We start from the raw sequence: 27,237 nt of genomic DNA, 5'->3' as shown, positions 1-27,237 counted from the left end.
TTCTGAATGCATTCCAATAATGTGTCCATCCAAAAACATGGGCCCTGATCTAAATCCAATAAGACTTTAGGCAGGGAGAGTCTGGTCTCATAGAGGCTGAGGCCTGTGCTTCTTCCGTCCCATTTTAGGATAGTAACTTGTGCTGCTGTGTCCTTGTGCATGCCTCCAACAGATTTAGACCACCTGATCCAGGCTCATGAGGCCCCTGAATAAAAGAGGGGGGCAGGACCTTCTTTAGTGAAGTCATCACAGGAACTGAGTTGGATAAATGGAAAACTCCTCTTTCAAGGAGTAAAAAGCTTCTGTATTGGGAAGGGGTTATTTAATCTTATTTTTAATGTCTTTATTTATTTCTGAATTTGTCCTCCCCCAATCTACCCAGCTAGAACTATCCCTCATAACAAAAATTAGAAAAGAAAAAGGTAGGGGAAAATAGTCCCACAAAACTCACCATTCTATGTCAGCCAAGTCTGACAGTGTGTGCCGTGTTGTTTGATTGATTGGACAGGGCCCTGGTGCCTAGCCCTGGCTTTGCCATTAACTTTTCCCTTTTGCAATGCCTCAGTTTCCCATTGTCAAGTTGTGGGGTCTGTCTCCTTTGTTGCATTCATTGGATACCAGAAACCAGTGGCTTGCCTTCTCCAGGAATATGCATCCCATCTTTGGAGAGTGTTATTAAGTCCTCTTCAAGCATCTCTTCTGCAGACTCATTGCTACTGTTTCAGCCAGCCCATGGCTGCCTCTGGGACCCACTTAATTTCCAGAGCACAGGTCCCAGGAAGGGGCTTCCCCTTCTGATAGCCAGGGCTCATCTCTCTGCTCTTAGACACGAGGAGCTCCCATTAAACAGAAGCAGGAGTGTGACCTATGGCCTGTCTCTATTCCTAGCACTTGTTCTAATTTTTATTTCACTTAGCTGTGCTCTCCTAACTCCCTGCAAGGCTGGGAAGCCACTGCAGGCAGAGACCAGGTTTGATTTAGCCTTGTCTCCTCTAGCACCAAGCTCAGTGCTCTACACACAAATGTTTACTCACCAAAAATCAGTTTGCAGGGACCCTCTGAGGTCAGCTGAGCCAAATCTGCATGGAAATACCCTCTGTCACACCCCCAGGAAGCCTCTAGTTGATAGACCTCCCAAGGTAGCTCAGTGCACTCTGGGGTCACCTTTGTTATTCAGTTTTCCTTACATGGATCCTCAGTAGTTTGATTCTGGATGGTCTCCGAGGGCAGAGACTTCTAAGTTCTTAGCCTGCAAGGGCAAGTCTCTTAGCATAGAGGTGAAGGATTCAGGTCCAGAATGAGACCTGAATGCTCAAACACAGCTGTTGTTTGGATTGACTCTGCTTTACCATTCCAGCTCTGACAACCTACATTCCAGACTTTTATACATAAAGATAATTAATGTAGAATTTTTAGGAGGTGGTCATTCAGAAAGGAATTTTTTACTCCTCTGATAGCAGAGTCACTCTCATTTTTGTTTCTGAATTCACAGGGCCAAATGCACTACCTGGCACACAGTAGGCACTTAAATAGAACCACAGCTTTAGAGCTGGAATTTGAGAGGTCATCTAATGCCAGAGTCATTTTACAGATGGGGATACTAAGGCCCAGGGAGGTAAAGTGCCTTGCCTATGTTCATACACATGGTATCTGAGGTCAGATTTAATTATCTTTTTTTTTTTTTTGGCTAGGCAATGGGGTTAAATGACTTGCCCAGGGTCACATAGCTAGGAAGTGTTATGTGTCTAAGGCCATATTTGAACTCAGGTCCTCCTGAGTTCCTCCAGGCTCTATCCACTTTGCTACTTAGCTGCCCCCTAGAGGAAAGATTTAACTGTACCTCTTGGACACCAGAGGCCGGTGCTCTTTCATCAATGCTTATTAAATCAAATCTGACCTGTGCCCACTGTCATCAGCTGTGAGATGGTCAGAAATTCAGCAGTTAAGCATTTATTAAGTACCTGCTGTTTGCAGAGCATTGTTCCAGGCATTAGGTGCTGTTGGTTAGTTGTTTTTAATTGTGTCTGACTCTTTGTGACCCTATTTGGGGTTTTGCTCAGTAGAGATATTGGAGTGGTTTGCCATTTCCTTCTCCAGTTCACTTTACAGATGAGTAACTGAGGCAAACAGGGTTAAGTGACTTCCGAAGGGTCACACTGCTAGTAAGTGTCTGAGGCCAGATTTGAGGAGTAAGACATTATAGGAGATGCCAAATTTAGATAAGAGATAGTTCCTGCCCTCAAGGTGATCCCAGCCTTGTTAGGGGAGAAGACCCAAATATAGGTAACTGGTAATATACAGTATTACACAATAATCATCTTAGAGAGTTAGAAAACAAATATAAGGGGAGCAGCTAAGTGGTGCGGTGGTTAGAGCACTGGCCCTGGAGTGAGGAGGACCTGAGTTCATATGCCACCTAAGACACTAGCTGTGTGACCCTGGGCAAGTCACTTAACCCCAACTGCCTCCAAAAAAAGAAGAAGAAGAAAACAAATATAGGAGGCGAGGTTTAAGGTGGGGTGGGCCTGGGAATCAGAGAAGGCTTCTGAAGGAGGTTGTATCTGTGTTGGGCTTGGAAGAATGCATAGAAGTCTTGTCAGAGAGGAGTGATAGGCTCAGGGTGCAGAAGGAGACCTGCGTACTGACACACAGCAGATGTGTGGACTTGTGCTTGACTATCCTTATTTCTTACAAAGAAGAGGAAGGGGGAATTATGGATGAGTAGAGATTTGATACCAGAAAGGAAGAAAAACGCGCATCAACAAAATGTCTAAAAATACACAAGAGAGCAGAAGGAAGTACAGTACAGACGGACAGGCAGGCAGGTTGGAACCAGGACGTTACATCTAATAATGTGTCTATGTTAAATTTATTTATGGCATATTAGGATATGTAATTATATTTATTTATATAATTAATATAACATATTTATATTATGTATTATTTATAAATAACCTATTACATTTTAAAATATAGAGTTCTTTTTTGTCAATGTTTGTCAAATTCATAACAATAAAACTTTTTTTAGAACAGTAGAGAGAAAGTGATTTGCCTAAGGTCATTTAAAGCAAGTCAGTTAAAGAGCAGTAACCTGGAAATTGGGTTTCCCTGACATCACAGCTGCTTCCCTGCTGTAAAGGAACTTCTGATAGTCAATTCAATAGATCAACTCTAGGTAGATTTAATCAGTGAGTAAATGGGGTTGGGGAATCTGCAGCCTCGAGGCCACATCCCCAAAATAACTTGAGCTTTCCTGTTCTCCCTTCCCCTCCCCCAACTGTTCTTTGTGGAAGCAGCCCATACATAAAGAGAGACCCCCTTAACTGTCTTCAGGTATTTGAAGGGCCAGCTTGGGAAGGACCTTGATCTGCTTGGCCCCAGAGGACCAAACTGACTTCTGTATAGGGGAAGTGTTAAGGGAGGGCCAAAATTTCCATTGCCTGTAAGGGAAACCTTCCTAACAATTAGAGCTATTCAGAATTGGAATGGGCTGACTCTGGGGGCCCTGAGTGGGTTCCTCTCCCTGCAGGTATTCAGACAGGAGGACCATTTATTGTGAAGGGAATCTCTTCAGGCATAGATGGGACTTGACTGTCTCTGAGATTCTGTGACTGAGGAACAGCAAAAATTACTGAGGATCCTGTCAGAGAATAGGTGACTTGTTTCTGGAATTCACTTTGGGGGAATGTTAGAGGGATGTAAACTTCTTGCATGGGCCTCAGGGCACAAGGCTTTCTATGGCTAGCTTTGACTTGGAGGGAGGGCGATGTTTTCCTCAGGTTTGGGCCCTTGGGTTTTGGCTGTTGGTAATTAATAATCACTTTGTATTTATGCAGTTTCCCCAAATAGAACTTAAGCTCTGTAAAAGTAGAGATTGTTCCATCTTTTGGCTCTGCGTGCAAAGTGCCTACCACGATGACTGGCATATAGTAGGTCTTAATAAATGCGTGTTGATTAATTAATTAGTTGATTAATTATTGAGACAAAAGTGATGTCACCGAAACTGCATAAGATTTGAAGTCAGAAGACCTAGGTTGTTATCCCAGCTCTAACCCTCACTGATTTCATGTCCACAGACAAATCGTTTTCCTTTCCTTATGCCTCAGTTTCTTCCCATTGTAAAATGATAGGATTGAACTAAGTGACCTCTCAGGTCCTTGAGAACTTGAACTAGCTTTCTCACAAGATTATAGTGAAAGTGCTTTGTAAACTGTAGAAGTGAGTTAGTAGTATGCATACCAGTGCAGAAGAGACACTGGTTTAGGCAGAAGCTAGCTAAGAGAGCACACACATTTTCCAGTGCTGTTCTAGGCTGAACTCAGCCAGCAGGTTCTCATTCTCTCAAATAAGGATAACAAATGGCTTCTCTCTGGTTACAGCTTGTTGATGGATGAGCATTCATTAAGTGCCTGCTGTGTGCCAGGCACCGTTTGCTAAGTGCTAGAAGTGGAAATTCTGGGAATCAGAACCCACATTCATATCCTGCTTTTGTAGCTGTTTGACTTTGGGGAACTCACTTCACCCTCTCTGCAACTTAGTCTCTCCCTCTGTAAAAGAGTGGTAACAGAACTTGTATACCTACCTCTAACAGTACTTCTGTGGTTTTTGTTTTTTGCTTTTTTTTTTTGGTGAGGCAGTTGGGGGTTAAGTGACTTGCCCAAAGTCTCGCAAGCGTCAACTGTCTGATGTTATATTTGAACTCAGGTCCTCCTGACTCCAAGGCCAGATCTCTGTCCACTGCACCACCTAGCGGCCCCCTCTGACAGTACTTCTGAAGGGGGAAGTGCTTTGTGAAGCTGGGATCATAGACTTAGAGCCGGATGTGACCTCAGAGGCTCCCTCAGTTTACTGAGATGGGATTTGAACTGGGGTCTTCTGACTTCACGTCCAGCTTTTAGTCTGCTGTACCACCTCAGTACTTAAAGCCTTGAAGGCTCTTTTTATTTTATTTGTTTATTTTTGGTGCCAGCCTGTGATGTAATTGGTGTCTAAAACTCCCAGTGCGGAAACTCCCTCTACCAAATGTGGATTGCCAACTGTTTACCTACAGCACTGAGAGGTTACATGATCTGCCCAGTCTCACACAGCCAGAACATGTTAGAAGTGGAACTTGAGCTTATGTCCATCTGACTCTCGTGGCCAGCCGCCCATCTATCTACTTTATCACTCTGCCTCGTGATATCATGCTCAGTGACCTATAATATGGCTCAGGGCTGCTCTATAATCAAGCACAGTGCTCTGCACACAGGAGGCACTTAATATGTGTTGAATTAATTGGTTGTTTGCATCGGAAAGCCTTTTTTAGGCTGAGATTTCCTTGACTTCAGTTCCTTGGGGAGGACTTTCACTGCTGTCTTATTCCCTGAAAAACTGATCTCTAAAAGGAACTGAGGATGATCTCTTCTGGGGAAAGAGGACTTGGGCCCCCAGTCACACGTTGTTTGTTGTAAGCTATAGAAAGGACTGTCTCAGGAAAGAGGAATTGGGCTCGTTCTAGATGCCACAGGGGTCAAAGTCACTGGGAGGCAGATTGTTGGCTTGGCAGAAGCAAAAGTTTCCCCAACAGTAAGATCTCTGCAGTAATGGCATAAGCAGAGCCCACTTAGGGGTGGTTGTGAGTTCCCTATCATTTGAAGCAGCACCATCTGTAGGAGCTATTAATAAGGGATTTTCATTACCATATACTTGTTGGACTATATACGTCCTCTGACATTCCATCCAGTTTGGGACGTTCTGTGGAATGCCTGGGATCCATAGTTCTCTCCTACCCAAGCAGTCAGCTGAGGCACTGAGGACACAAAGACCAGCAGTTCCTGCCCTCCCGGAGCTCGCATTCCATCGAGGGGAACACTGTGTGTATATGCCTCTAAGTAAATATAGAATCTGTAGATAGCAAATATAAGGTAATTTCTGGGTATTGGAGGCCCTAGTGGTTTGATGGGGAGGGGAAGGGGGAGTGTTAGGAAAGACCTGGAGTAGGAGATGGTGTTTGTGCTGAGTGTTGAAGAAAGCTAGAGGTTCTGGTAAGTTGAAGAAAAGAGGGAGGACATTCCAGAAATAGGAGACAGCCTCTGCAGATGCTTAGGAGATGGAATGTTACGTATCCACGGGTGACAGCAAGGCAGCCAATTTGGCTGGAAATGTGGAGTGCTCAAAGGAAGTAATGTGGAAACATCTTGGAAAGGAAGGCTGCAGCCCTATTGTAAAGGGCTTTTAAATACCAAACTGAGAAGTTAGTATTTTATCCCAGAGGAATAAGGGAGCCACTGAAGCTTTTGAGCAGGAGAGTAACATGCTCAGACCTGTGCATAAGGAATATCACTTTGGCAGGCTGTGTGAAGGGCGGGCTGGAGGGCCAGGGGAGGGAGCACATTCCTCAAAGGTGACATTATAGATGCTCAGGGGCCAGGTTAGGCCTAATCGGCCCTCTCTTTTTCCTTGTTCCTCCTTCAAATGCAGCACAGACACCGAAGGCCTCCTCAAAAGTTCTATTTTGGAATCTGCCTCTGCTGAACTCCAGGAGGGGAAACAGGAGGTTGGGCCCACAAGTTTAGTTCTTCTCTGAGAGGAGGGAGTACCAGGCTAGAATTATATTTATCTGCTTCCATAAATGTTATTAGTCATGGTGATACAGTTTTCGGGTTCCAGGTGAGAATTACAAAATTGTAAAGGTGAAAGGAACCTCCGAGACTGTCTAGTACAACTGCCTCATTTTACAGAGGGGAAACTGAGTCCCAGAGAGGGAAAGAACTGCAATCCAGGTTCACTGGCTCTTGATCCAGGCTCTCCTCACTCATCTTGTACTGCCTGTGATCTTTTTTGTTCAGCCTTTTAAACCAGGCTGAAAAGTTCTCTGCACATGTTTGTTAAATAAAAACCAGCTGCCGTGGCCTGTACAGAGGTTACACTCTCCAGCCCAGACCACTAGCTCTTTCCCCCTTACAGAAATAGGTGTTAGAGCTGAATGGAACGAGCATTGAGGCCACCGAATCCAATTGGATTAGGAAACTGAGGCCTAGAGAAGGGAAAGGTTAGACTGTTAGTAATTAGTAGAGCCTGCCTCCCAGATGAGGATCCCTGGAGCTTTTAGGGGAGATCAACGGGATTGAGATATTCTGAAATGGCTAAGAAGGGGCTGTATGTGGAGCCTTGAAATGCTGGTCAGCAGCTGCCTCCTCCCTCCCTTTCGTGCAGAGGTGGGGAAATGGAGGTGGAATGCTGCAAACTTGGTTCATTTTGCTGAACTTTTTTTCATTCTTTGTTACAAGTGGTGGCTCACTGTTTGTGGTGGGAAGGGATATATTCAAAAAGGAATGCAACAACAAAAAAGGAATGCATTGGGGAAAAAAGGAATCAACAGAAAGATAATTTATTAAAAGCTATATCTTCAAAGCATGTTTAGGATATAACTAGGGGATGCACACAACTTGGGCATCCAACCTTGAAGGAAAGCTAGATGGCTTCCCTTCGCACCCTGGCCATAAAGCTTAAATTCAAGATAATTTGGAAACAAAGAAAGGAATTACCAAGAAGGTGGAAACTTGAAGCCCCCATTTTCCATTTACTCAGCATTCTCTTCCATTCCCCATAAGGGGGGAAGTAATTTGTCTAAGATCGTACAGTGATTTTGTGACAGCCAAGATCCTATTCCATCTCTTCTTCCTGGCATCCCAGGGCTCTGCCCAGCACTTAACACAAGTGTGTGGAATATAGTAGATGAATAAGAATTGCTAGTTGACCTACTGCACTGCCCTGCCCTGCTCTTTGAAGGTCAGTGGGATGACCTTGGGGAGTAGTCAAGTCAACCCTTGGAAAGAGGGGTAGGAAAGGAAGGCATTTCATTTCTACTGAGCACCCTTAGTCTAAAATAGGGACATAGAGGGATGCCATTTTTTTTAGAGTTTTTTGAAAATTTTTGTTTTTTTAGTTTTCAACATTCACTTCATAAGATTTTGAGTTCCAAATTTTCTCCCCATCTTTCCTCTCCTCCCACCCCAAGACAGTGTGCAATTTGATATAGGCTCTACATATACATTTATATTGAACCTATTTTCACATTAGTCATGTTGTAAAGAAGAATTAGAACCAATGGGAGAAACCACAAGAAAGAAAAAAAAGAAAAAAAGAGAGAGCAAATAATATGCTTCACTCTGCATTCAGACTCCATAGTTCTTTTTCTGGATGTGGACAGCATTTTCCATCATGAGTCCTTTGGAGTTGTCTTGGAGAGGATAGCATTTTCCCTGACAAGTAACCCCTACCCCTGCAGAGCAGGAGTTGGGGGATTGGGTGGGGAGGGAAGGGGGGAAGTTGACAGGGAGTAAAGGTAAAACACAAAAGAGTTTTGAGAATGTTTGGCAGATATCAAGTGAGGCAGGCAGTACAATATAGTTTTTTAAATGGTGGATCTGAAGCCAAAATTCCAGTCCTGCTCTTCGTGCCTGTGTGATCATTACTTCCCAGGTCATTGGTTTATCTCTTAAATGGAAGAAGCGGGACTAAACTTTCTTCCAGCTCTGAATCTGTTCAGTGCTCCCTAGTGCTGAACACCTAGGTACAGCGTAAGGTAATGGGATTCATATGATTCCATCATTTTTAAAAACAAGTTTCATGGAGGGCTTTTGGGGTTTTCTATCAGTCATTTCTGGAAGCATCCTCCCTCTTTTACTGCACCCCCATGGAACCCCTCACTCATTAAAAAAGAGAATCAGTGGAGCCCAAAAGGTGTCAGCACCCATGTCCACAGCCTTTGGCCCTTGGAAAGAACTCCAGGCTCTGAGAGTCAAGAGACCTTGGTTCTAACCAATTGTTCTTATGTTTTATTTATTTTATTTTTAATTTATGGAATAAAACAAGCATTTCTATAACACAGCATAATAAAAAAAAATGATTGCGCATGAAACTACAAATCTATTATGTACAATTTGCTTATTTCTTTTAAATATACAATAAGGTTATGTAAATTTCTTTTTTTTCCTTTTTTTCCCTTCTGTTCCCCTCCCCCCACCCTAGAGATGGCTACCATTAGACACAAATGTGCATACATATGTAAAACCATTCTATACATACTTCTATTTATCAGTTCTTTCCCTGGATTGAGATAGTGTCTTCCTTCATGTGCCTTTTGTAGTTAATGTGGGTATTTATAATAGTCAAAATGACTTATTCACACAAAGTTGTTCTTAAAACAGTTTTTCTGTTACTGCATACAACATTCTCTTTGTTCTGCTCATTTTGCTCTTCATTATTTCATGCAAGTCTATCCGTGTTTTTTGTTCTTTTGGTGAGGCGGTTGGGGTTAAGTGACTTGCCCAGGGTCACACAGCTAGTAAGTGTCAAGTGTCTGAGGTCATATTTGAACTCAGCTCCCCCTGACTGCAGGCTCAGTTCTCTATCCACTGCGCCACCTAGCTGTCCCCATGTTTTTCCAAGATTATCAAGCTAATCAGTTCTTTGGGTTAAGTCACTTGCCCTTCCAAGCCTCAGTTTCCTTATTCTGCCTCTGCTACTTGGTACCTGTGTGACCTAGGACAAGTTCTTCTCTGGGCCTCATCTTCCTCCTCTTCAAAGTGTGAAGGGGACTGGACTGTTAAGGTCCCCTTCCAGGTCTAAATCCTGAACTCTATAAAATGGAGAGAATACTCTAGCCATCCTCCCTCCTAGAGTTATGGGGAAAGCATTTGGGAAACCTTTAAAGTTAGTGGTGTAGATTTGTGGGCTGCTGTGACCATCCCTGCTGTTATCACCACTCTCATTGTCCCTGGTGTTACCACAAAGGGGGTGGGAGGTTTGGAGCAGATTTTTCTGTTTCTGTGTCTGTATTTGTCCTGAGCTTCAAAGGAGACAGCTTTGGAACAATAGGTGACAGCCTTCCTTCCTCTCTCGGGAGGGCCGGGCTGAACTGTTGGCATCATCGAGGCAGTGGGTAGGGTCAGAGCGATCTCCGAGAAGCAGTGGACTGGAAGCCAGAAGGTCTGGGTTTAAATTCTAGAGCTCTGACACTTACAAGATCTGTGATGCGGGGCACGCCACATAATTTCTTAGCCTCAGTGTTTTATCTGTAAAACAAGGGTGAAGATGAATTACCTGCACATCATATTTCATGAGATTGTGGACAATGTGCTTTGCAGATATTAAGACTATAAATGATGATTTGTTATGAATAGTAATAACAGTAATCATTACAATATCCTCCTCAGACCTTCTAGTTTTGATCTGGACCAACCTTCCTTCTCTTTCCTCAGTCTTAGGGAAAGTCCTCAGTGCTGTCGGTAGTGCCCAGCTCTTGATGTCTCAGAAATTCCAGCAGTTCCGGGGTCTTTGTGACCAGAACTTGGTAAGTCTGAATTCCCCTGGTGGCCTTGAAGCTGCTGTGAGCTTGGGTTGGAGGGGTAGAGAGGTGAGAACAGGGATCTGGCTCCCTGATAAGAAGTCCCTCTGACTAGCTTGCTGCCCAAACCCAAGGCTCTTCCTTCAGGTGATGACTCTGTAGGGTCTCCCTTTCTCCTCTGGGTAAAGAGATGTCAGCAGCAAATCCTGGCTCTTTAAAGTGACTCAGACATTCCAGAGCCATTACTTTGGGGTGGGAGGGGAAGGGGGGAGGAGCTGGAGTAGTTGCCTTATGTCAGAGAAAGTCATCTGGCCCACTTCGAGCCAGTGAACTTGTTAATGCCACAGACATCCAGAATGAAAAAGGGCGAGAGTAGTGACTGAAATGTGTTATCCACAAGGGACTCTGTTCTTGTGGTGGAATACCGTTGGTTAATAAGTGACCACCCTCACTTTAGTGACTGTGACCTCCTGGCTGATTCTGAGCCACCGAGCCCAGGAGAGGGGCAGTGAGAGTACTGGGGAAAACATTGAGTTCTGGGGTCTTAAGGTTAGGCCAAGATGAGGGGTGAGGAAAAGGGCAGAAGACTGAAAGGAGTCAGAGGAGGAAGAGACAAAAAAAAGCTCTCTTCTGGGCAGCCCCTTAAAAAAGAAGGTGAACAAATGGTGGCAATATACAAACTGTCCCAAAAGACTGAGTGCAGTCTTAAGCTTTACCAGCCCTAAACTGTGAGTTCTTTTGGATTCTGGTCATGGTTCTGCTCCTGTGACATACTGTGTAACCATGGGCAGCTCTCCCCTCTCTGGGCCTACACCTTCTGAAAAAGTGGGGCTAATGAACCTGGCCCTGCCTGGCAAGAATCCAGTGAGGGGTCCAGTGAGACAGTGGATGTGATAGCACTACTTAAATATTACAAGATAAACAGGAGGAAATAATATCATTATTATCACTATTATTAATGACACTTGAAATAATCACAATAATGATTAATGAGGGGAGAGAGCCAAATGTGCTACATCTGGCTTTTGGTTTCATTGTTTTCCTTGAACAAATTTTCTGTGAAACCGCCCTCCCCCCATACTGGGGGGGAGCTCCTGGTAGCCAGGCCAGCATGAGCAGTACCTTCTGGGCAACGATAATGATAACTGTTGTGAGAAGTATTGAGAGGTAAATGAAGAGCTGGCCTTAAGGTCGGGAAAATAAGGGTTTGATTTCCAGTTCTTGCTACCTAGTAGGGGGAGAGAGAGTTATTTATCAGTTACTTACAGCTCCCTATATTGATGAAATTAACCAATTTGGTCAAAAAAAATTTTAAATCATCATTAAATAATGCTTTGTCGTCATAGTTTTACCATTGATGAAGCATCATCACCTCCATCCTCCCCTTCTCTCCTTGGATTTTCCCAGTAGCCTTGTCAGGTGGGGCACAGGGGTTATTATCTTCCTGATAAATGGAAAGAATGTGGAATTTGGGATTCAGATGTGACTTAGTCACAGATACCAGCCCTGCCAACTTGTCCCACCATGGGAGCTTGGGCAGGTCACAGGATATCACTGGTACCTTAGTTTCCTTATTTGTAAAACAGGAGAACACTAGACAATTCTCTGGTGTTCCTTCCATCTCTAACCTCTGATCCTGTGATGCCATTTGCCTGAGGCTCAAGAGTTGGGGAATGATTGGTCCAAAGTCATAGAATGACCCTCTCACACCTCAGGCCCCATTCCCATACTCCCACAGCCCTACACACTCCCTCTTCCCCCTCCCCCCCGAACTGCTTTCTTATTTTGTGATAGGTGGGCACTGGGAAAGCACAGTGGGAGATAGACCGTCAGAAAAATCCTGTTGTTGATAAAAGGTCAGACAAGACACTGGCTTGGACAGAAACTTGAGCAAAGAGGATATATATGCATAAAGCTTCCAGTATTGTGAAGCTGAGCAGGTTCTTGGTTGAGGATAAGGAATATTGCCTTTCTGTTGCTTGAACAGTTTGCTGGTACAGTGAATGAATGAATGAATGAATGAATGAATGAATGAATGAATGAACAAAAAAGAAATCTTTGTTCCTATCCTGATGAGATCCCCAAGGGTGGGGATGGGGGTGGGGGGCACAGTCACTGATCTCCCTCTTTCTTCACCCTTGTAGAACCCTGACTCCAACCCCAGGCCCACAGCCCAGGATTTGGCTGGGTTTTGGGACCTGTTGCAGCTGTCCATCGAAGACATCAGTATGAAGTTTGATGAGTTGTACCACCTTAAAGCAAACAGCTGGCAGCTGGCGGACCCCCCAGAGAAGAAGGTGAGCATGGAGCACTGCCGAGGGGCTGAAATCCAGGGGCTGTGACCTAGTCGGAAATAACACTTTCTACCATCGGTCAGTGCAGCTCGGCTCGGTTCTCAATGTGTCTCTAAGCTAGGACCACACGACCCATTTCTGTTCCTGGAATCCATGCTTTTCCCACCATCTCATCCCGTCCCATCCCATTCCATCCCAAAGCTTTGTCTTGTGGCTTCCTTTGTGACTTGTGCTGTCTTGGCTGCTACAATATTATGCACGGACAATCCCAACCTTGGGACGGTGGCGGCAACACCATAGGGTGGGTAGAGCCCTGTTTGGTGATTTGAGAAACCTGTGTTCAAATCCCAACTCTGACCTGACTTGCTGTGTGACCTTGGGCAAGTCCAGCCTCCTCTCTGGGCCTGTTTCTTACTTCATAAAATGAGGGGATTGCAAATTAACAAAACAAGTAAGTAATCTGGTCATGTAAATAGAACAATCTTTTAAGGAGAAATCAGGCCATTTAGAGCTACTCTACAAAAAAGATACTGGGAACTGACAGACTAAAAAGTGATTTCTACCAAATCTTCAAAGAACTAATCCAGGGTAGAGAATGATAAAAGACTACCTAGTTCCTTCTGTGAAGTAAATACAGTCTTGATCTCCCAAACCTGGCAAAGATAAAGACAAAAAAGAAACTTGTAAGCCAGTGTCCTTAATTTTTACAGGGGGAGGGCAGTCTAGATCTGTGATTTCATTGGTTTGGGAAGCTCTCAGTGTAGAACTTCCTCCACTGATGCAGATCAGCATGCATCTGTAATTTATAATCTCAGAACAAAGGTTCTTAGCATTTTTAGTCATGGAAAGGTGTCCGTGACAGAAAAGGCAGCTAAGGAGCATGGTGGATAGAGTGCTAGAGCTAGTGTCAGAAAGACCTGAGCCTCAGAGACTTTCTAGCTGTGTGACCCTGGGCAAGTCACTTCCCCTCTGTTCACATCAGTTTTCTCATCTGTAAAATGGGGATCCTCCTCCCAGGGTTGTTGTGAGATAATAATTGTCAGGTGCACATAGTATGTGCTATATAAATGTTATTGTCATTGTTATTATTATATAAAATATATTTAATTACAAAGGAAACCAAAGATTAGCAAAAATAAAGATATAATTTTCCTCCTATCTTCCAAGTTCATAGACCTCTTGAAATCTGTCCACAGACCCCAGGTTAAGAACCCTTGTCTTAGAAGTTACCTGAGGCATCAGGAGGTTAAGTGACTTGCCTGTGGCCCCATGGTGTCAGGGGGAGGGAAGACCTGAACTCAGGCCTTCTTGACTGCAAGACTGGCTCTCTAGTCACAGCCACGCTGCCTCTATTAATGAACGCCAGTGCAAAAATAACAAACAAAGTCTCGGCCAATGGAATACACCAGTGCCTCTAAAGGGCACGAGGCTACAGGGAAATGAGCCCTAGGTTTGGAATCAAAGACCGTGATCCAGCTCTCGGCTCAGCCACTTCCTACCTGTGACCCTGGGCAGATTCCTTCTATGATCCAGACCTCGGTTCCTCACCTGTAAAATGGGAGTGTTGGACTCAGTTGGGTTTCAAGGGTCCCTTCCAGCTCTAGATCTTCAGCTGCTTTGTTCTGGGAAGAATCCAGGGGGACCCAGCATTCGGCACCCTGTAGAAGTACTTGGTACTGCCCCCAGCCGTCATCATCCCCCCGCATCTTGTGCTGATTGTGTCTGTTGCTTGTGGCCCAGCCACCAGTTGGGTGGAAGCCACGGGGGGGGGAGGAGGGGAGGAAAAGGGTGGGGAAGGGGCGGCACGGGGTGCCCATGACGGCCGTCTTGATGTTACCCTTTTATCTCCTTACTGTCTCGCTCTAAAGGAAGAGAAGAAACCTCCCCCTCCCGTGCCAAAGAAGCCGGCCAAGTCTCGAACAGCTCTGAACCGGGACAAGGCCTCGGACTCTGGGGACAGGCAGCGCCAGGAAGCCCGAAAGCGTCTCCTGGCCGCCAAGAGAGCCGCGTCAGTGCGGCAGAACTCCGCGACAGAGAGCGCGGACAGCATTGAGATCTATGTCCCGGAGGCCCAGACCCGACTTTGAGCCAACGAAACGGAAAAGGGAAGGAACCAAGCAATTTTTAAATCATTAAAGAGCAAATGAAATACTCCCACCCTTCAGTGTGATTATTCAGTCTAGAGACACAGGAGCCAACTTTAAAACAAAAATTACCAATTAACGAAAGGGCTCGAATTTGGCTTTTTTTTCCTCTTCCCCTTCCTCCCAGCTTTCAGTGATGAAGATTTGAAACAGACAAGCAAACTACAGGACCGTCTTCTCTTGCTGAAGGCAGTATTGCCACGTGGACTGGACAGACAGACTCCTGCAGCTCCCACGCCCAGGCTCCAGACTGTGGATCTTTCTACCTGTTGTATTTCCTGAGAAATTATTAGTTTTATTTACAAGATACAGAACAGAACAAGAATCCTGAGCAGCCATTATCACCCCAGGCACACCCGTCTCTCTCTTCCCTGCCCTTCCCTCTCATCATTCTTTGATCTTTGTTTTTGACCTCTTCCTCTCAGCCCTGTCTCCCCCAAGACCTCCCCTGAGGTTAAAAGGGCTCCTGCCTTCCTGGTGGGTTGGCACCCTGGCAAAAGCCCTCCATTCTATCCCTCAGTATTTTTTTCTCTTCCTACCATTCAGTCTGGGAAGGAAGGGGCAGGGGCAAGAGGATGGGGAAGGATAAGTGGATATGCTGTGGTGGTCCCCACCCCACACATGGTCCTTGGTCCTTTTGTTAATAGGAAGCAGCTTTCCAGAAGTGGAGAGCAGGAACAAAGTTCTTTCCAAGGTGCAGGGGGGCATGGTGCGATGGAAAGAACATTATTAGATTTAAAATCAGTGGACTTGGGTTCACATCTCAGCTCTGACGCTTACTACTTGTGTGACCTTACACAAGTCACTCTCGCCTCTGGGCCTCAACTGCTCTACTTGTGAAAAAAAGAGAGAATGGATTGGATCTCTTAAGATCTCTCAGTTCTCCATCCCATGAACCCTCCCCAAAGGCCAGGCCCTGCTTGGGAGGCTAAAGAATGTACCATCCACCTTCCTGCCCCCTTTCTTCAACCCTCCCCTTCTTTGGCAAAGGAAACTAATGCAGGAAAGGGGGAAAGCTGATTGTGATGGGGTGTGCACTGAGCCAGCCACAGGTATTACAGACAGATGGAGCCCACGGCGGGGAGGGATGGCTGGGGCTCCCGTCACGCCTGGTTGCGGACGTGTGTGTACATATGCACATAGACCCCCTCCCCTCCCCATAGGAGTGGTATATTTTGCGCACATAGACACACACATGTGCGCCCCCATACACACGTGCACAGGAGGCCTCAGGGCACCAAGTGGAACATGGGTGTATGAAGAGCATCTATTTTTACATGTACAATATCTAGGCGTGTGTAAGAGTGAGTGTAAAAATCCATACCTTGGTGTTAGCAGCTTTTCCCCTTTGTAGCCCGTGCCTAGAGGGGGAAGGAGGGGCAGGCAGACAGGTAGACCCTTCCCATTTCAGGTTTTCTAACTTTGAAGCCCCTCACGGTGGCACTGAATTGTTGGCACTCGAACGGATCCCTGGGCTTCCTTGCTGGGATGGACAGTGTCCGGTGGCTCCTCCAGCCCCTCATCCCAGGAAAAAAAAACAGCCCAGGAGTTCGGGAATCAGGAGACCATGAGCACTCGGTGTCCCCCCCCCGCAAATGCTGTATACTATGTATATGTCTATATGGCATTGCAGGCTTCTGTGTGTAGGCCTCGTCACACGGAACGAACACTGGAAGGAGTCAGGAGGCCTGGGTTCCAACCCCCAGCTCTGCCACTTTCTGTGACCTTGGGCAAGTCACTTGACCTCTGTGTGCCTCAATTTCCTCCTCTGTACAATGGGGATAGTCCCCGCCCCTCCCTACCTCACAGGCATGTTGTGAGAATAAATAGGGTCACGTGTATGACTGACCTCGTTGCTATTATTGGGGGAAGGGGTTGGGGGGAGGGAAGGTTGCTCCCCTGGACACGTGAAGCTGGGGCCAGGCTGGAGCTATGAGGGATGAGGGGGACGCTCTGAGCCGAGTTGCCCTGGCCCAGCCCTGAGCTCTAAGGGCTCACCTCTGGTGGAAGACCCAAAAGTCGTGGTAACTTAAATAAGGAATGGTGGGACAGTTGCCTGGTTTGACAGCCATAGTTGCTATGAACGCTTTGTAGTTTGCAAAGCGACAGAAGCTTTCACAGGGACTTCCTTGCTCTGGGTGCCTGGTGAGCCTAGCGGCAGTAAGTGAGGATGGGAGCCTGGGTGTGCTAGAGCCGTCTTTTAAGGAGAAATCGAGCCACTTAGAGCTGCTCTGCTAAAAGGCACCGGGGGCTGACAGACTCAATAGGGATCCTCTGTTGGCCTATTTACCCGATAGGGGAGGTGGCTACTTCTGTATTTCTGTGGCTAACAAACATCTGCTCAGCAGCACCCCAAGGCCTGTGCACCCCGTGAGCTGGAATGGTCTTCCCCAAGCTCTGCTCTAAGAACCCAAGAAAACTAGCTGCTTTGGGAGATTTTGCATCTAGTCAGTGAAATCTCTTTGGAAGGAAGCCATTTGAGAGGTAGTAGGTACAGCAATGATCCTGCAGCAGCAACTCTTATCTGGGAGTGAGTGAACAGCTCTGGGTTCTAGTCCTCCCTCTGCTTCTGACTCAGTGTGACCTTGAGTAAGTCACTTCCCCATAGTGAGTCTTCTTCCCTCACAGAAGACAGTCTAACACAGAGGACCTTTTCAGTGCTCATCTAACATGACTTGTTGGAAGGTCCAGGCTAGGTGGGAACATTCAGAGTGATAGGACGCCCAGGCTGGGTGGGAACATACACAGTGATGGAAAGTCCAATCTAGGTGGGAACACTCAAGAGTGATGGAAAATCCAATCTAGGTGGGAATGCTCAGAGTGATGGATAGTCCAATCTAGGTGGGAACGCTCAGAGTGATGGAAAGTCCAGTCTAGGTGGGAACGCTCAGAGTGATGGAAAGTCCAGTCTAGGTGGGAACGCTCAGAGTGATGGAAAGTCCAGTCTGGGTGGGAACGCTCAGAGTGATGGAAAGTCCAGTCTAGGTGGGAATGCTCAGAGTGATGGAAAGTCCAGTCTAGGTGGGAATGCTCAGAGTGATGGAAAGTCCAGTCTAGGTGGGAATGCTCAGAGTGATGGAAAGTCCAATCTAGGTGGGAACACTCAGAGTGATGGAAGATCCAGGCTAGGTGGGAACACTCAAGAGTGATAGGACGCCCAGGCTGGGTGGGAATATACACAGTGATAGAAAGTCCAATCTAGGTGGGAATGCTCAGAGTGATGGAAAATCCAATCTAGGTGGGAATGCTCAGAGTGATGGAAAGTCCAGTCTAGGTGGGAACATCCAGGGTGATGGAAGATCCAGGCTAGGTGGGAACATTCAGAGTGATGGAAAGTCCAATCTAGGTGGGAACATTAAGAGTGATGTCCTACCTCTTTCCAAAACCCTTCTCAGACCAATTCCAGCTCATACTGATGCCTTTTTTTTCCCCAAATCTTAGCAATTAACAATCTATGCTGCCCATCAGCATCTTGAGCACAACCCCCCTTGAATTGTTGTTTTAACCCTAGTTAAACTTTTCATTTGATTTGTTGTTCCTATAACTTCCCAACTAATTTATGAGCTCAGGAGCCCTACTTCTTGGCCTATGATCCTCCCACCTCTTGGCCTTTTCTTCTCTCTGGGCCTCTGTTTCCTCGTCTGTAAAAAGTAAGTGAATCTCTGCTTGGTTCCAACCCAGGCCAGAGTGAGGAGCCAGTGGAACAATGGGTGTGTTGGCACCTTGAAACCTGGAAAATGGAGTGCACAGGCAGGTAAGGGCTTAACACACATCCCCTCCCCTGTACTTGGCACAGGGCCAACCATGGAGCAGTAGGTGCTTAGTAAAAGAGGAAAATGTCCATAGAATTAGCAGAAGTTCAAAGGAAGGCCCAGTGATCTCCTGGCTCTGCGTTTGGGAGGCACATAGGCTTAGTATCAGTAGTTCTCAGTTCTGGGGTTTGGGTTGGGGTCAGCTGGGACCCTTTTAAATCGGTTCAGGTCTTCCTGCTACCTAACCTATTCTAGCTTATCCTCCTAGAGCCAAGCCCTAAATCTTATGATCCTCAGGGCAAATTCACTTCTTTGGGGAAAGGGAAGGTTGCAGCTCACTTGTAATGCATGAAAGCCTCAGGATCCCAGTTCAGTGGGTGGTTTAATCAATGCTGATTCCGGGTGGTCTGGTCATAGCCCAGGTCCCCTAATGAGATGACATAAAAGCAGTCACGACAGTAGGGGAAGGTGGGCCTGAGGAGGGTCATGTGATGGTGATAGGGTACTGGAGAGGGCAGTCAGGACCCAGTGAGGGAGCAGAGGGCAGCCACATTAAATGTGCTCCTTACGTTCACAGTCTGGGATAAAATCCTGATCAACTTATATCTAATTATAATTCTACCCCCTAAGTATGCATTGCTCATGCTTCAAGAAGTTTATTAAGCCCCTATGGGTGTCAAAGACTGTCCCCCCATTCCATCTCCCAAACTCTGGGAAGGCAAGTATTCTAACAGTTAGAATTATAGGTTAGAATCTAGAATATTACATATATGTGTGTGTGTGTGTGTGTGTGTGTGTGTGTGTATAAAATAGATACATAAGTTAGAATCTAGACTATAAAGGTTAGAATCTAACCATATTCCACGCCCAAGTTCAGATTATCCTTGCCCCAAGGTCAAATGGAAAGGGGTTTGCATTTACCTGAGGGTCCACAGTGGTGCCAGGGAAGGCAATAGAGCCTTTAATGAGGCCTGGGTTTAAGTTCCAGATATTTGCTAGTTGTATTACCTTGGGGGAGTCATTTCACTCTGCACTTCAGTTTCTTTACCTTTAAAATGGAGATGATCATAGGGGCAGCTAGGTGGCGCAGTGGATAGAGCACCAGCCCTGAAGTCAGGAGGACCTGAGTTCAAATCTGGCCTCAGACCAAACACTTGACACTTAACTAGCTGTGTGATCCTAGGCAAGTCACTTAACCCCAATTGCCTAAAAAGCAAAAAAAAAAAAATGGAGATGATCATAGTACTTCTACTGCTTATCCAGTAGGGCTGTTAAGATTAAATGAGACCATAAAGTGCTTATATTCTCCTCTATAAATTTGGAATTAGCCATGCCCTTGACACCAAACCTAGGGCCTGAAAAGAGCTGCCTAGGAGTGTACTATGGTGAATAGAGCCCCATAATGGCAGTCATTAGGGGCAGCAAAGTAGCCCAGTGGATAGAGTGCCGAGCCTCTTCCTGAGTTCAAATCTGGCCTCAGACACTAGCTATGTGACCCCAGGCAAGTCATTTAACCCTGTTTGCCTCAGTTTCCTCATCTATAAAACAGGCTGGAGAAGGAAATGGCAAACCACTCTGGTATCTTTGCCAAAAAAATAACAAATGAGGTCATGAAGAGTCAGACATGGACATGGCAGTCAGGAGACCTGTTTTCCACTAAGTGTATGCCCTTGGATAAATCACTTAAAAGAAAGAAATTTTCTTCAATCACCAACCCCAGTGAACAAGTGCCTTTCCAACCCTAGGCCTCAGTCTTTGGTAAATGAAGGGGTTAGAGAATCACCAAACAAGAGAGAGAGAGAGAGAGAGAGAGAGAGAGAGAGAGAGAGAGAGAGAGAGAGAGAGAGAGAATCAACAAATATTCATTAAGACCTTAGGATGTGCCAGGCACTGTGTTAAACATTAGGCATACAAAGGCAAAAAAAAAAAAACAATCCTTGCCCCCAGAGAACTCACATTCTAGTGGGGTACACAATATGTAAATACACCCAGAGTAGAAAGGAGATAACCTCAGAGGAACAGCACTGACATCGGGTCTCAAGGAGAGTGTCCCCTCTATCAATGAAATCATACTTCCAGTCCCAAAGAAAACACTCCTCCTAGCTCCAACAGCCTGTGGCTAAATATGATTGCTAGTGAAACAACTTTAATGAAATTCAGCAAATGCTGTTTGATGTTCTGGAGCAAGGTGGCCCATGGTCCAGAATTTCCCCCTAGCATGGAGGGTGCCATACTAAATTCATTCCACATTGGGAATGTTGATTCAATCAATGAATGTGGTTTGCCGTGTTCTTCAGTGCCCACCAGGTGGTGCCAGAGGGCAAGCACTGGGAGCAAACTTCCATTTAAGGCCGCAGAGGGGCACCTGGTAGAAGGGGGTACCCCTCCCCCTCCCCCTGGGAGGCCTCTGGAAATTGACTCCCTGAGGGGCACCCACATGCTGTTGAGGGACTTCCAAGTGTGGGAGATTCAGCCCACTCCATCTTGACGGCCTGTGTTCAGTGGCCCAAAGTTTGGTTGGGGATGAGGGAGGGTAGAAAGGAGGGGCTCAGATCTAAGAGGTCTAGGAGTCAGAGGAGAGAGAAGTCACTCTGGGGGGTGGGGGGGGAAGGAGTATGACCATAGGCTTCCTAGAGGAGGTCTTGCCTGGGCCTGGAAGAGACTTGTCGTTATCTTGGAGGAAGGGGAGACAGAAAGGGAGACCAGCCCTACCTGCTGCCTATCATTGTCAGACCCCATCTACATTAAATTAATAATAAGTCATGTTTAAACCTCACTTTACTGTTTACAAAATACTCTGTGTACATTCCCTCATTTGAGCCTCAGGACAACCCTTGGAAAGAGAGTCAAGGATTATTATTATTATTGTCCATTTTCCAGATGCCAAAATTGAGACAGACGTGAGTGAGAAAGGACCTGCCCAAGGTCACATGGCAAGTTAGTGTCAGAGGCAGGATTCAAACCCAGGTCTTCTGACTCCAAATGGGGGCTTTTTCCGGAGCACTGTATGTTCTAGCTCTCCAAGGCTGCTTCTTTATCATCTCATCATCATCATCTATTTCTCCTCCTCTCCTGTCTCTCTCTTTCCCCAAAGCCTTTAACTACCATCTCTATGCAGATAAGGTGTCATCTTTTCCTCTAACCAACCATGCCATCCCCTCAATCTATATTTTTTATTTATATTTTTCTCAGTTTTATTTTTTTAAGCTGAACTTAAACACCAAATAAAATGAGCATTTCCACATACACTGTGGAATAGAACAGGATTGTACAAGAAATTGTAAATGCAGAGCTTGCTAAGCTAAATTTCTTCCCCCTTCACTGCTGAACTACTAGAAAGTGAAGTCTCAGCTCCTTCCCCCATATTCTCACCATAAACTCACTCCTCAACCTTTCTCAATGACCAATTCCAGGGGACCTTTCTCTAGCTCTCATCCTCCTTAACCACTGCTTTCTCTTTGCTAAAACTCTCTCCCTTGAACCCCACACTAGTGATTCTTCTCCTGCCTTTCTCCTCCACTTCTTCATGAGTTTTTTTAAACCAACTAACTTAGATCTTATTTCAGCATTTTAAAATTAAACTGACCTCTCCATCCCAACCCCTTCCCTCATTCTTGATTCCTTAATGTGGGGGCAGCAGGGGGTATCATAATTCCCAAATCTGTTATCTCTAAGCCCTTCTGAACTTCAGACTCAAATCTTCCACAGCTTGCTGGTTATGTCCACTTGGGGGGGAAGTGTTGTCCTGCTATTACCTCAAACCCAGAATGTCCAAAAAAATTTTTATTGTTTTTGAGAAACAATGGACAATGGTAGATAGAATGCTGAATCTGAAGTCAGGCCTTCCTCTGACTTTGGCTAGCTGTGTGACCATAGACAAATCACTTTAACATCTCTGAATCTCAGTATCCCTGTCTGTAAAATGATCATAGAGTGATCAATCATTAATTTAGATTTGGAAGATCACCTGGCCCAGGAGTTCTTAACCTTTTTTTCTGTCCTAGATCTCTTTTCAAAGCCTGGTGAAATCTATGAACCCCTCCTCAGAATAATATTTTTAAGGGTGTAAAAACAGTCAGGATTATAAAAGACATACATTGTATTGAAATACAGTAATCAAAAATCCTTTTTAAAAACAAATTCAAGGGCAATAGACAGAGCAAATAGCTCTGGGATCAGGAAGACCGGAGTTCAAATGTGACCTCAGATACTTACTAGCAGTGTGACCCTGGGCAAGTCACTTAAGCTGGATTGCCTCCAGAAAAAAACAAAAACAAAAAAACAAATTCAGTTAAAAACTGTAATTGGGGAAATAATATATTATTAGGGGGCAGCTAGGTGGCGCAGTACATAGAGGACAGGCCTTGGAGTCAGGAGGACCTGAGTTCAAATGTGGCCTCAGAAACTTGACACTTACTTATTAGCTGTGTGACCCTGGGCAAGTCACTTAATCCCATTGCCTACCCCCTCCAAGATAAATAAATAAATACACACACACACACATATATACATATATATAATTATTATTAAAAACAAGTTCAGGGTTATTAAAAACAAGTTCAGGGACCCTAAGTTAAGGACCCCTGCTCTAGCCCAGCACCTTCATTTTACAGATGAGACACTGAGGCCCAGAAAGGTTTAAGTAACTTGCTCAACTGAAAGAAAACACAGGTTAAGTGACTGGAGAGCTGAGATTTGAAGACAGGTCCCCTGACTTCAAATCTTCCTTTCTTTCAATTGTAGAACATTGTCTCCTAAAACTTACTATCTTCCCTCTCTCAGCCGTAAAGTTGTTATGAAGGAAATCATGTATGTCAAGCACTTTGTAAGCCTCAAAGTACTAGATAGGCATTAACTGTTTCTATTATTTCCCAAAATCCTTATGGCACAATATAAAAGAAAACTGGCATCCTGTGCCCCTAACCTTGAGTCCTTCCTCCTCCCACCTTCTCTATTTCTTTTTAAAGGCATAACCAACCTTGAAATCACCTAAGTTCAAAAAAAAAGGTTTTTGTTAGGCAATTGGGTTTAAGTGACTTACCCAGGGTCACACAGCTATTAAGTGTTAAGTGTCAAGTGTCCGAATTCACATTTGAACTCAGGTCCTCCTGACTCCGAGGCTAGAGCTCTATCCACTGAAGCTCAAAAATTTGATGTTATCTCTGCCTCTTCCCTCTCCTTCAGCTCTCCCTCCCACCCCCATCGAATCCGTGTTAATCAACTGCCTCCACCATCATTTCAGTGGACTTCCAAGAGTCTAGGAAGTGACCTAGCTCAGGGGTGGGGAACCTAGAGTGGAACCCTCTAGATCCTTGGGTATGGCCTTTTTTACAGAACAAATCCTTTTATTAAGAGGATTTGTTCTGTGAAGTTTGGATTCAGTACAAGGGCTGTACTTGAGGACCTAGAGGGCCACATGTGGCCTCCAGGCCGCAGGTCCCCACCTCTGATCTAGACCAAAATATCCTTTCCCTAGCTTGTTGGTCAATCCTGTCTGGCTCTCCATGAGCCCAGTTGGGATTTTCTTGGCAAAGATACTGGAATGGTTTGCCATTTCCTTCTCCAGTTCATTTTACAGATGAGGAAACGGAGGGTGAAGTGATTTGCCCAGGGTCACACACCTAGTAAGTGTCTGAGGCTGGATTTGAACTCAGGTCCTCTTGACTTGAGGGCCTGAGGGCCTGAATTCTATCTACTAAGCCACCTAGCTGCCCTCCCTTCCTCACTATTAATCTATTTGTGTGTAGTCTCCTGTTAGAATGTAGGCTCTTCAAAGGCAGGGACTATCTTGCTTTTTAAATTTTTATCCCATTTAATAAGGTGCCTGGCACACAGTAAGCACTTAATAAGTGCTTTTTCATTCATTCATTAAGCAGTCGCCAAGCTCTATAAAGAGGAGGTGGGGTATAGTGGAAAGAATTTGGCATTTGGAGTCAAAGAGCCTGGCTCAGCTGCCTACAGTACTTGCTACCTGTGTGATGTTGAGCAAGTCACAAGCTCCCTGGGCCTCAGTTTCCTTATCTGTGAAACGAGGGGCTTCTGGCTCCAGACCGACGATGCCTAGGAATAGTTCTCAAGTGCCATGGACCCTTTCAGGGCACCCACAAGGTCAAAAGTAGACTCGTAATAATACTAAGACATCTTAATTTCTAATATGGTAAATATCAATGGCTATTACCCACTTAACAAAAGCTCTTGGAAAGGGGTCCTCAATTTTTAAGAGTTTAAAAGGATCCTGAGATCAAAAAAGTTTGAGAACCACGGGTCAAGAGTATGCTTCCACAATATCCCTCACACTCATCCCTCCTTACTGCCTCCTTACTGGGACTTTCGGCAAGTTATACTCCCTCCATGGGCCTCAGTTTCTATATCTGTAAAAAGAAGAGCTCTAGGTCTCAGACTAGACACTTGACACTGTGTGACCCTGGGCAAGTCATTTAACCCCAACTACCTTGCAAAAAAAAAATTTTTTTCAATTTAAAAAAAGGTTCTAGGCTCTTTCCATCATAACACTGAAAAGATGAACAGAAGAAAGCACCTGGGGCGGCAAAGCAGCGCAGTGAATTGAGCACCAGCTCTGGAATGAGGAGGATCTGAGTTCAAATCTGGCCTCAGACACATAACATTCACTAGCTCTGTGACTCTGGGCAAGTCACATAACCCCAATTGCCTCACCCCCCCCCAAAAAAAGCACTCTGATTAGATGATCCCCAAGATTCTGTCCAGATCTAAATCTTACTCTCCTGTATTAGCAATAATAATAAACAATAATATAAAACTTTAAAGTTCGCACATTATCTCATCTGAGCCTCATCCCATTTTACAGATAAAGAAAATGAGGCCCCAGAGATAAGTAATACAAATAGTTCCTCAGATAAGGGATTGAAACCCAGGTCTTTCAGGTCCTGAGTATAGCAAGGTATACATTATACATCACTGTGATTCTATAATCCTCTCCACTCACCATCACTATTGCAATAGCCTTTCCTAACTGGTCTTCCTGTCTCCAATTTCCACATAACTTCAACATAATCTTTCCAATGCACAGGACAGAATGAGAAGCAACTTGCAGAAGGTTTCACAGAGGCAGACAATGGCTGTACATAGAGAAAAACTTTCTAAGCTGTCCAGAAGTGGAATGGCATTCCAGATCTAAATAAAGAATGGACAATCCCTTACCAGAGATACTGTAGTAGATTACCAAAGGTGGATGAACTATACCCACCCCTCCCAGCTCAAAAACTTGCAAATGGCTCTCTCCTGGACACTGGATTTGATATCTCCCATCCCCCAATAGAAGGAAAGCTTCCTGAGGGCAGATTCTTTTTGCTCTGTTTCCCTAACTACCCTTGCACAGCCTGGCACACAGAAGGTACTTAATAAATGCTTGTTTAACAGAATTTAGTTGAATTCATTTGAATGACTGGACTAGAGGGTTAAGGGAGGGGATGGGCACTGACTGCAGAATTGATCTTGGGAAGATCCTAGCTAGAGGTGCTGGAGGGTAATAGGTTTGGCTGAAGACCCTCTCAGTCCCACCTCTTGAACTGTCTCCCTCAGAGCCCACACCATTACCCCCACCCCAATTCTCTAAATCCCCCTGCCTTTCTGTCTGACCCTACATGTCTCCTCTCTTTGAATCTCTGTCTCAAGGCCCAGTTCCTAACTCTTTCTCTCTGCTAGGACCCTGTCAGTGTATGTCTCTTTTGGGGTTCAAAATCACAGAATCTCAGATCTGGAAGGGGCCTCAGAGCAGGAATTCCCCTCCTCCACAACACATCCCCTATAAGCCATTAATTCAATTCAACAAATAGCAATTAAGAACCTACTGTGTAAAAGGTACTATTTCAATCAATCAATAAGTAGTTTTTAAGTGCCTACTATGTGCTGGGGGGGTGGATTACAACTGCAAAGAATGCTGCAAAATCCTTCTTCATATGGAATTTATATTCTAATAGGCTAAGTACATATAACAATTATAATAGCAGCTAACATTTACTTTACACTTTATACTTACTATGTGCCAGATATTACTAAATGTTCTACAATTATGATCTCATTTGATCCTCACAATATACACAATAAATATAAAGAGAATAAATGCAGGGGCAGCTAGGTGGCGTAGTGGATAGAGCACCAACCCTGGAGTCAGGAGGACCTGAGTTCAAATCCGGACTCAGACCACAAACACTTGACACTTACTAGCTGTGTGACCCTAGGCAAGTCACTTAACCCCAACTGCCTTACAAAAAAAAAAAAGAATAAATGCAGAGTAGTTAGGGATAGAGAGCACTAGCAATTGGGAGGAGGGGGAGAGAAAAATCAGAAAAGGTTCCACGTAGCTCAAGGGAACCCAGTGCTCTAGATCTAGGGTGCAGCCTTTTGACTGGGTCTAAGCTCTATAGAACAAATCCTTTTATTAAGGGGATTTGTTCTGTGAAGTTTGGATTCAGTCCAAGGTCTGCCCTTGAAGACCCAGAGGGCCACACGTGGCCTCGAGGCCACAGGTTCCCCACCCCTGGCCAAAGGAAGAGGTGGAGGTGAGGAGGGAGTTTATTTCAGGCATGGCCTGGGCCAGACGGCCAATGCAAAGACGTGGAGAAGAGAGACAGAGCCTTCCTTGTTTGGGAGGAAACGGAATGCTCTGTAAGAGACTAAGAAGCTCATTTTGGCTGGATCACGTCCAAGAAAGATAGGGCCAGAAAGATAAGGTGGGG

At 45.2% G+C, this 27,237-nt stretch overlaps 1 protein-coding gene across 4 annotated transcripts in view; it reads left to right on the top strand.

Annotated features, from left to right (window-relative positions):
- DLGAP4 (DLG associated protein 4) overlaps positions 1 to 16,609 on the top strand; it is a 233,345-nt gene extending 216,736 nt beyond the window's left edge. For all 4 annotated transcript variants that reach the window (XM_020998625.2, XM_020998624.2, XM_020998626.2 and 1 more), the window contains 3 exons: positions 10,245 to 10,336; positions 12,475 to 12,627; positions 14,493 to 16,609. In XM_020998625.2, the coding sequence (XP_020854284.1) occupies positions 10,245 to 10,336; positions 12,475 to 12,627; positions 14,493 to 14,711 (464 nt within the window). In that variant the 3' untranslated portion in view covers positions 14,712 to 16,609. The remainder of the gene's footprint in view (positions 1 to 10,244; positions 10,337 to 12,474; positions 12,628 to 14,492) is intronic.
- Positions 16,610 to 27,237: the final 10,628 nt, after the last annotated feature.

This window comes from Phascolarctos cinereus, unplaced genomic scaffold (assembly GCF_003287225.1).
Source record: "Phascolarctos cinereus isolate Bilbo 61053 unplaced genomic scaffold, phaCin_HiC Scaffold_2;HRSCAF=192, whole genome shotgun sequence".
Taxonomy (NCBI): Eukaryota; Metazoa; Chordata; class Mammalia; order Diprotodontia; family Phascolarctidae; genus Phascolarctos; species Phascolarctos cinereus.
Note: the sequence above shows the minus strand (reverse complement) of the source record. Positions and strands in the feature narration are given on the sequence as shown.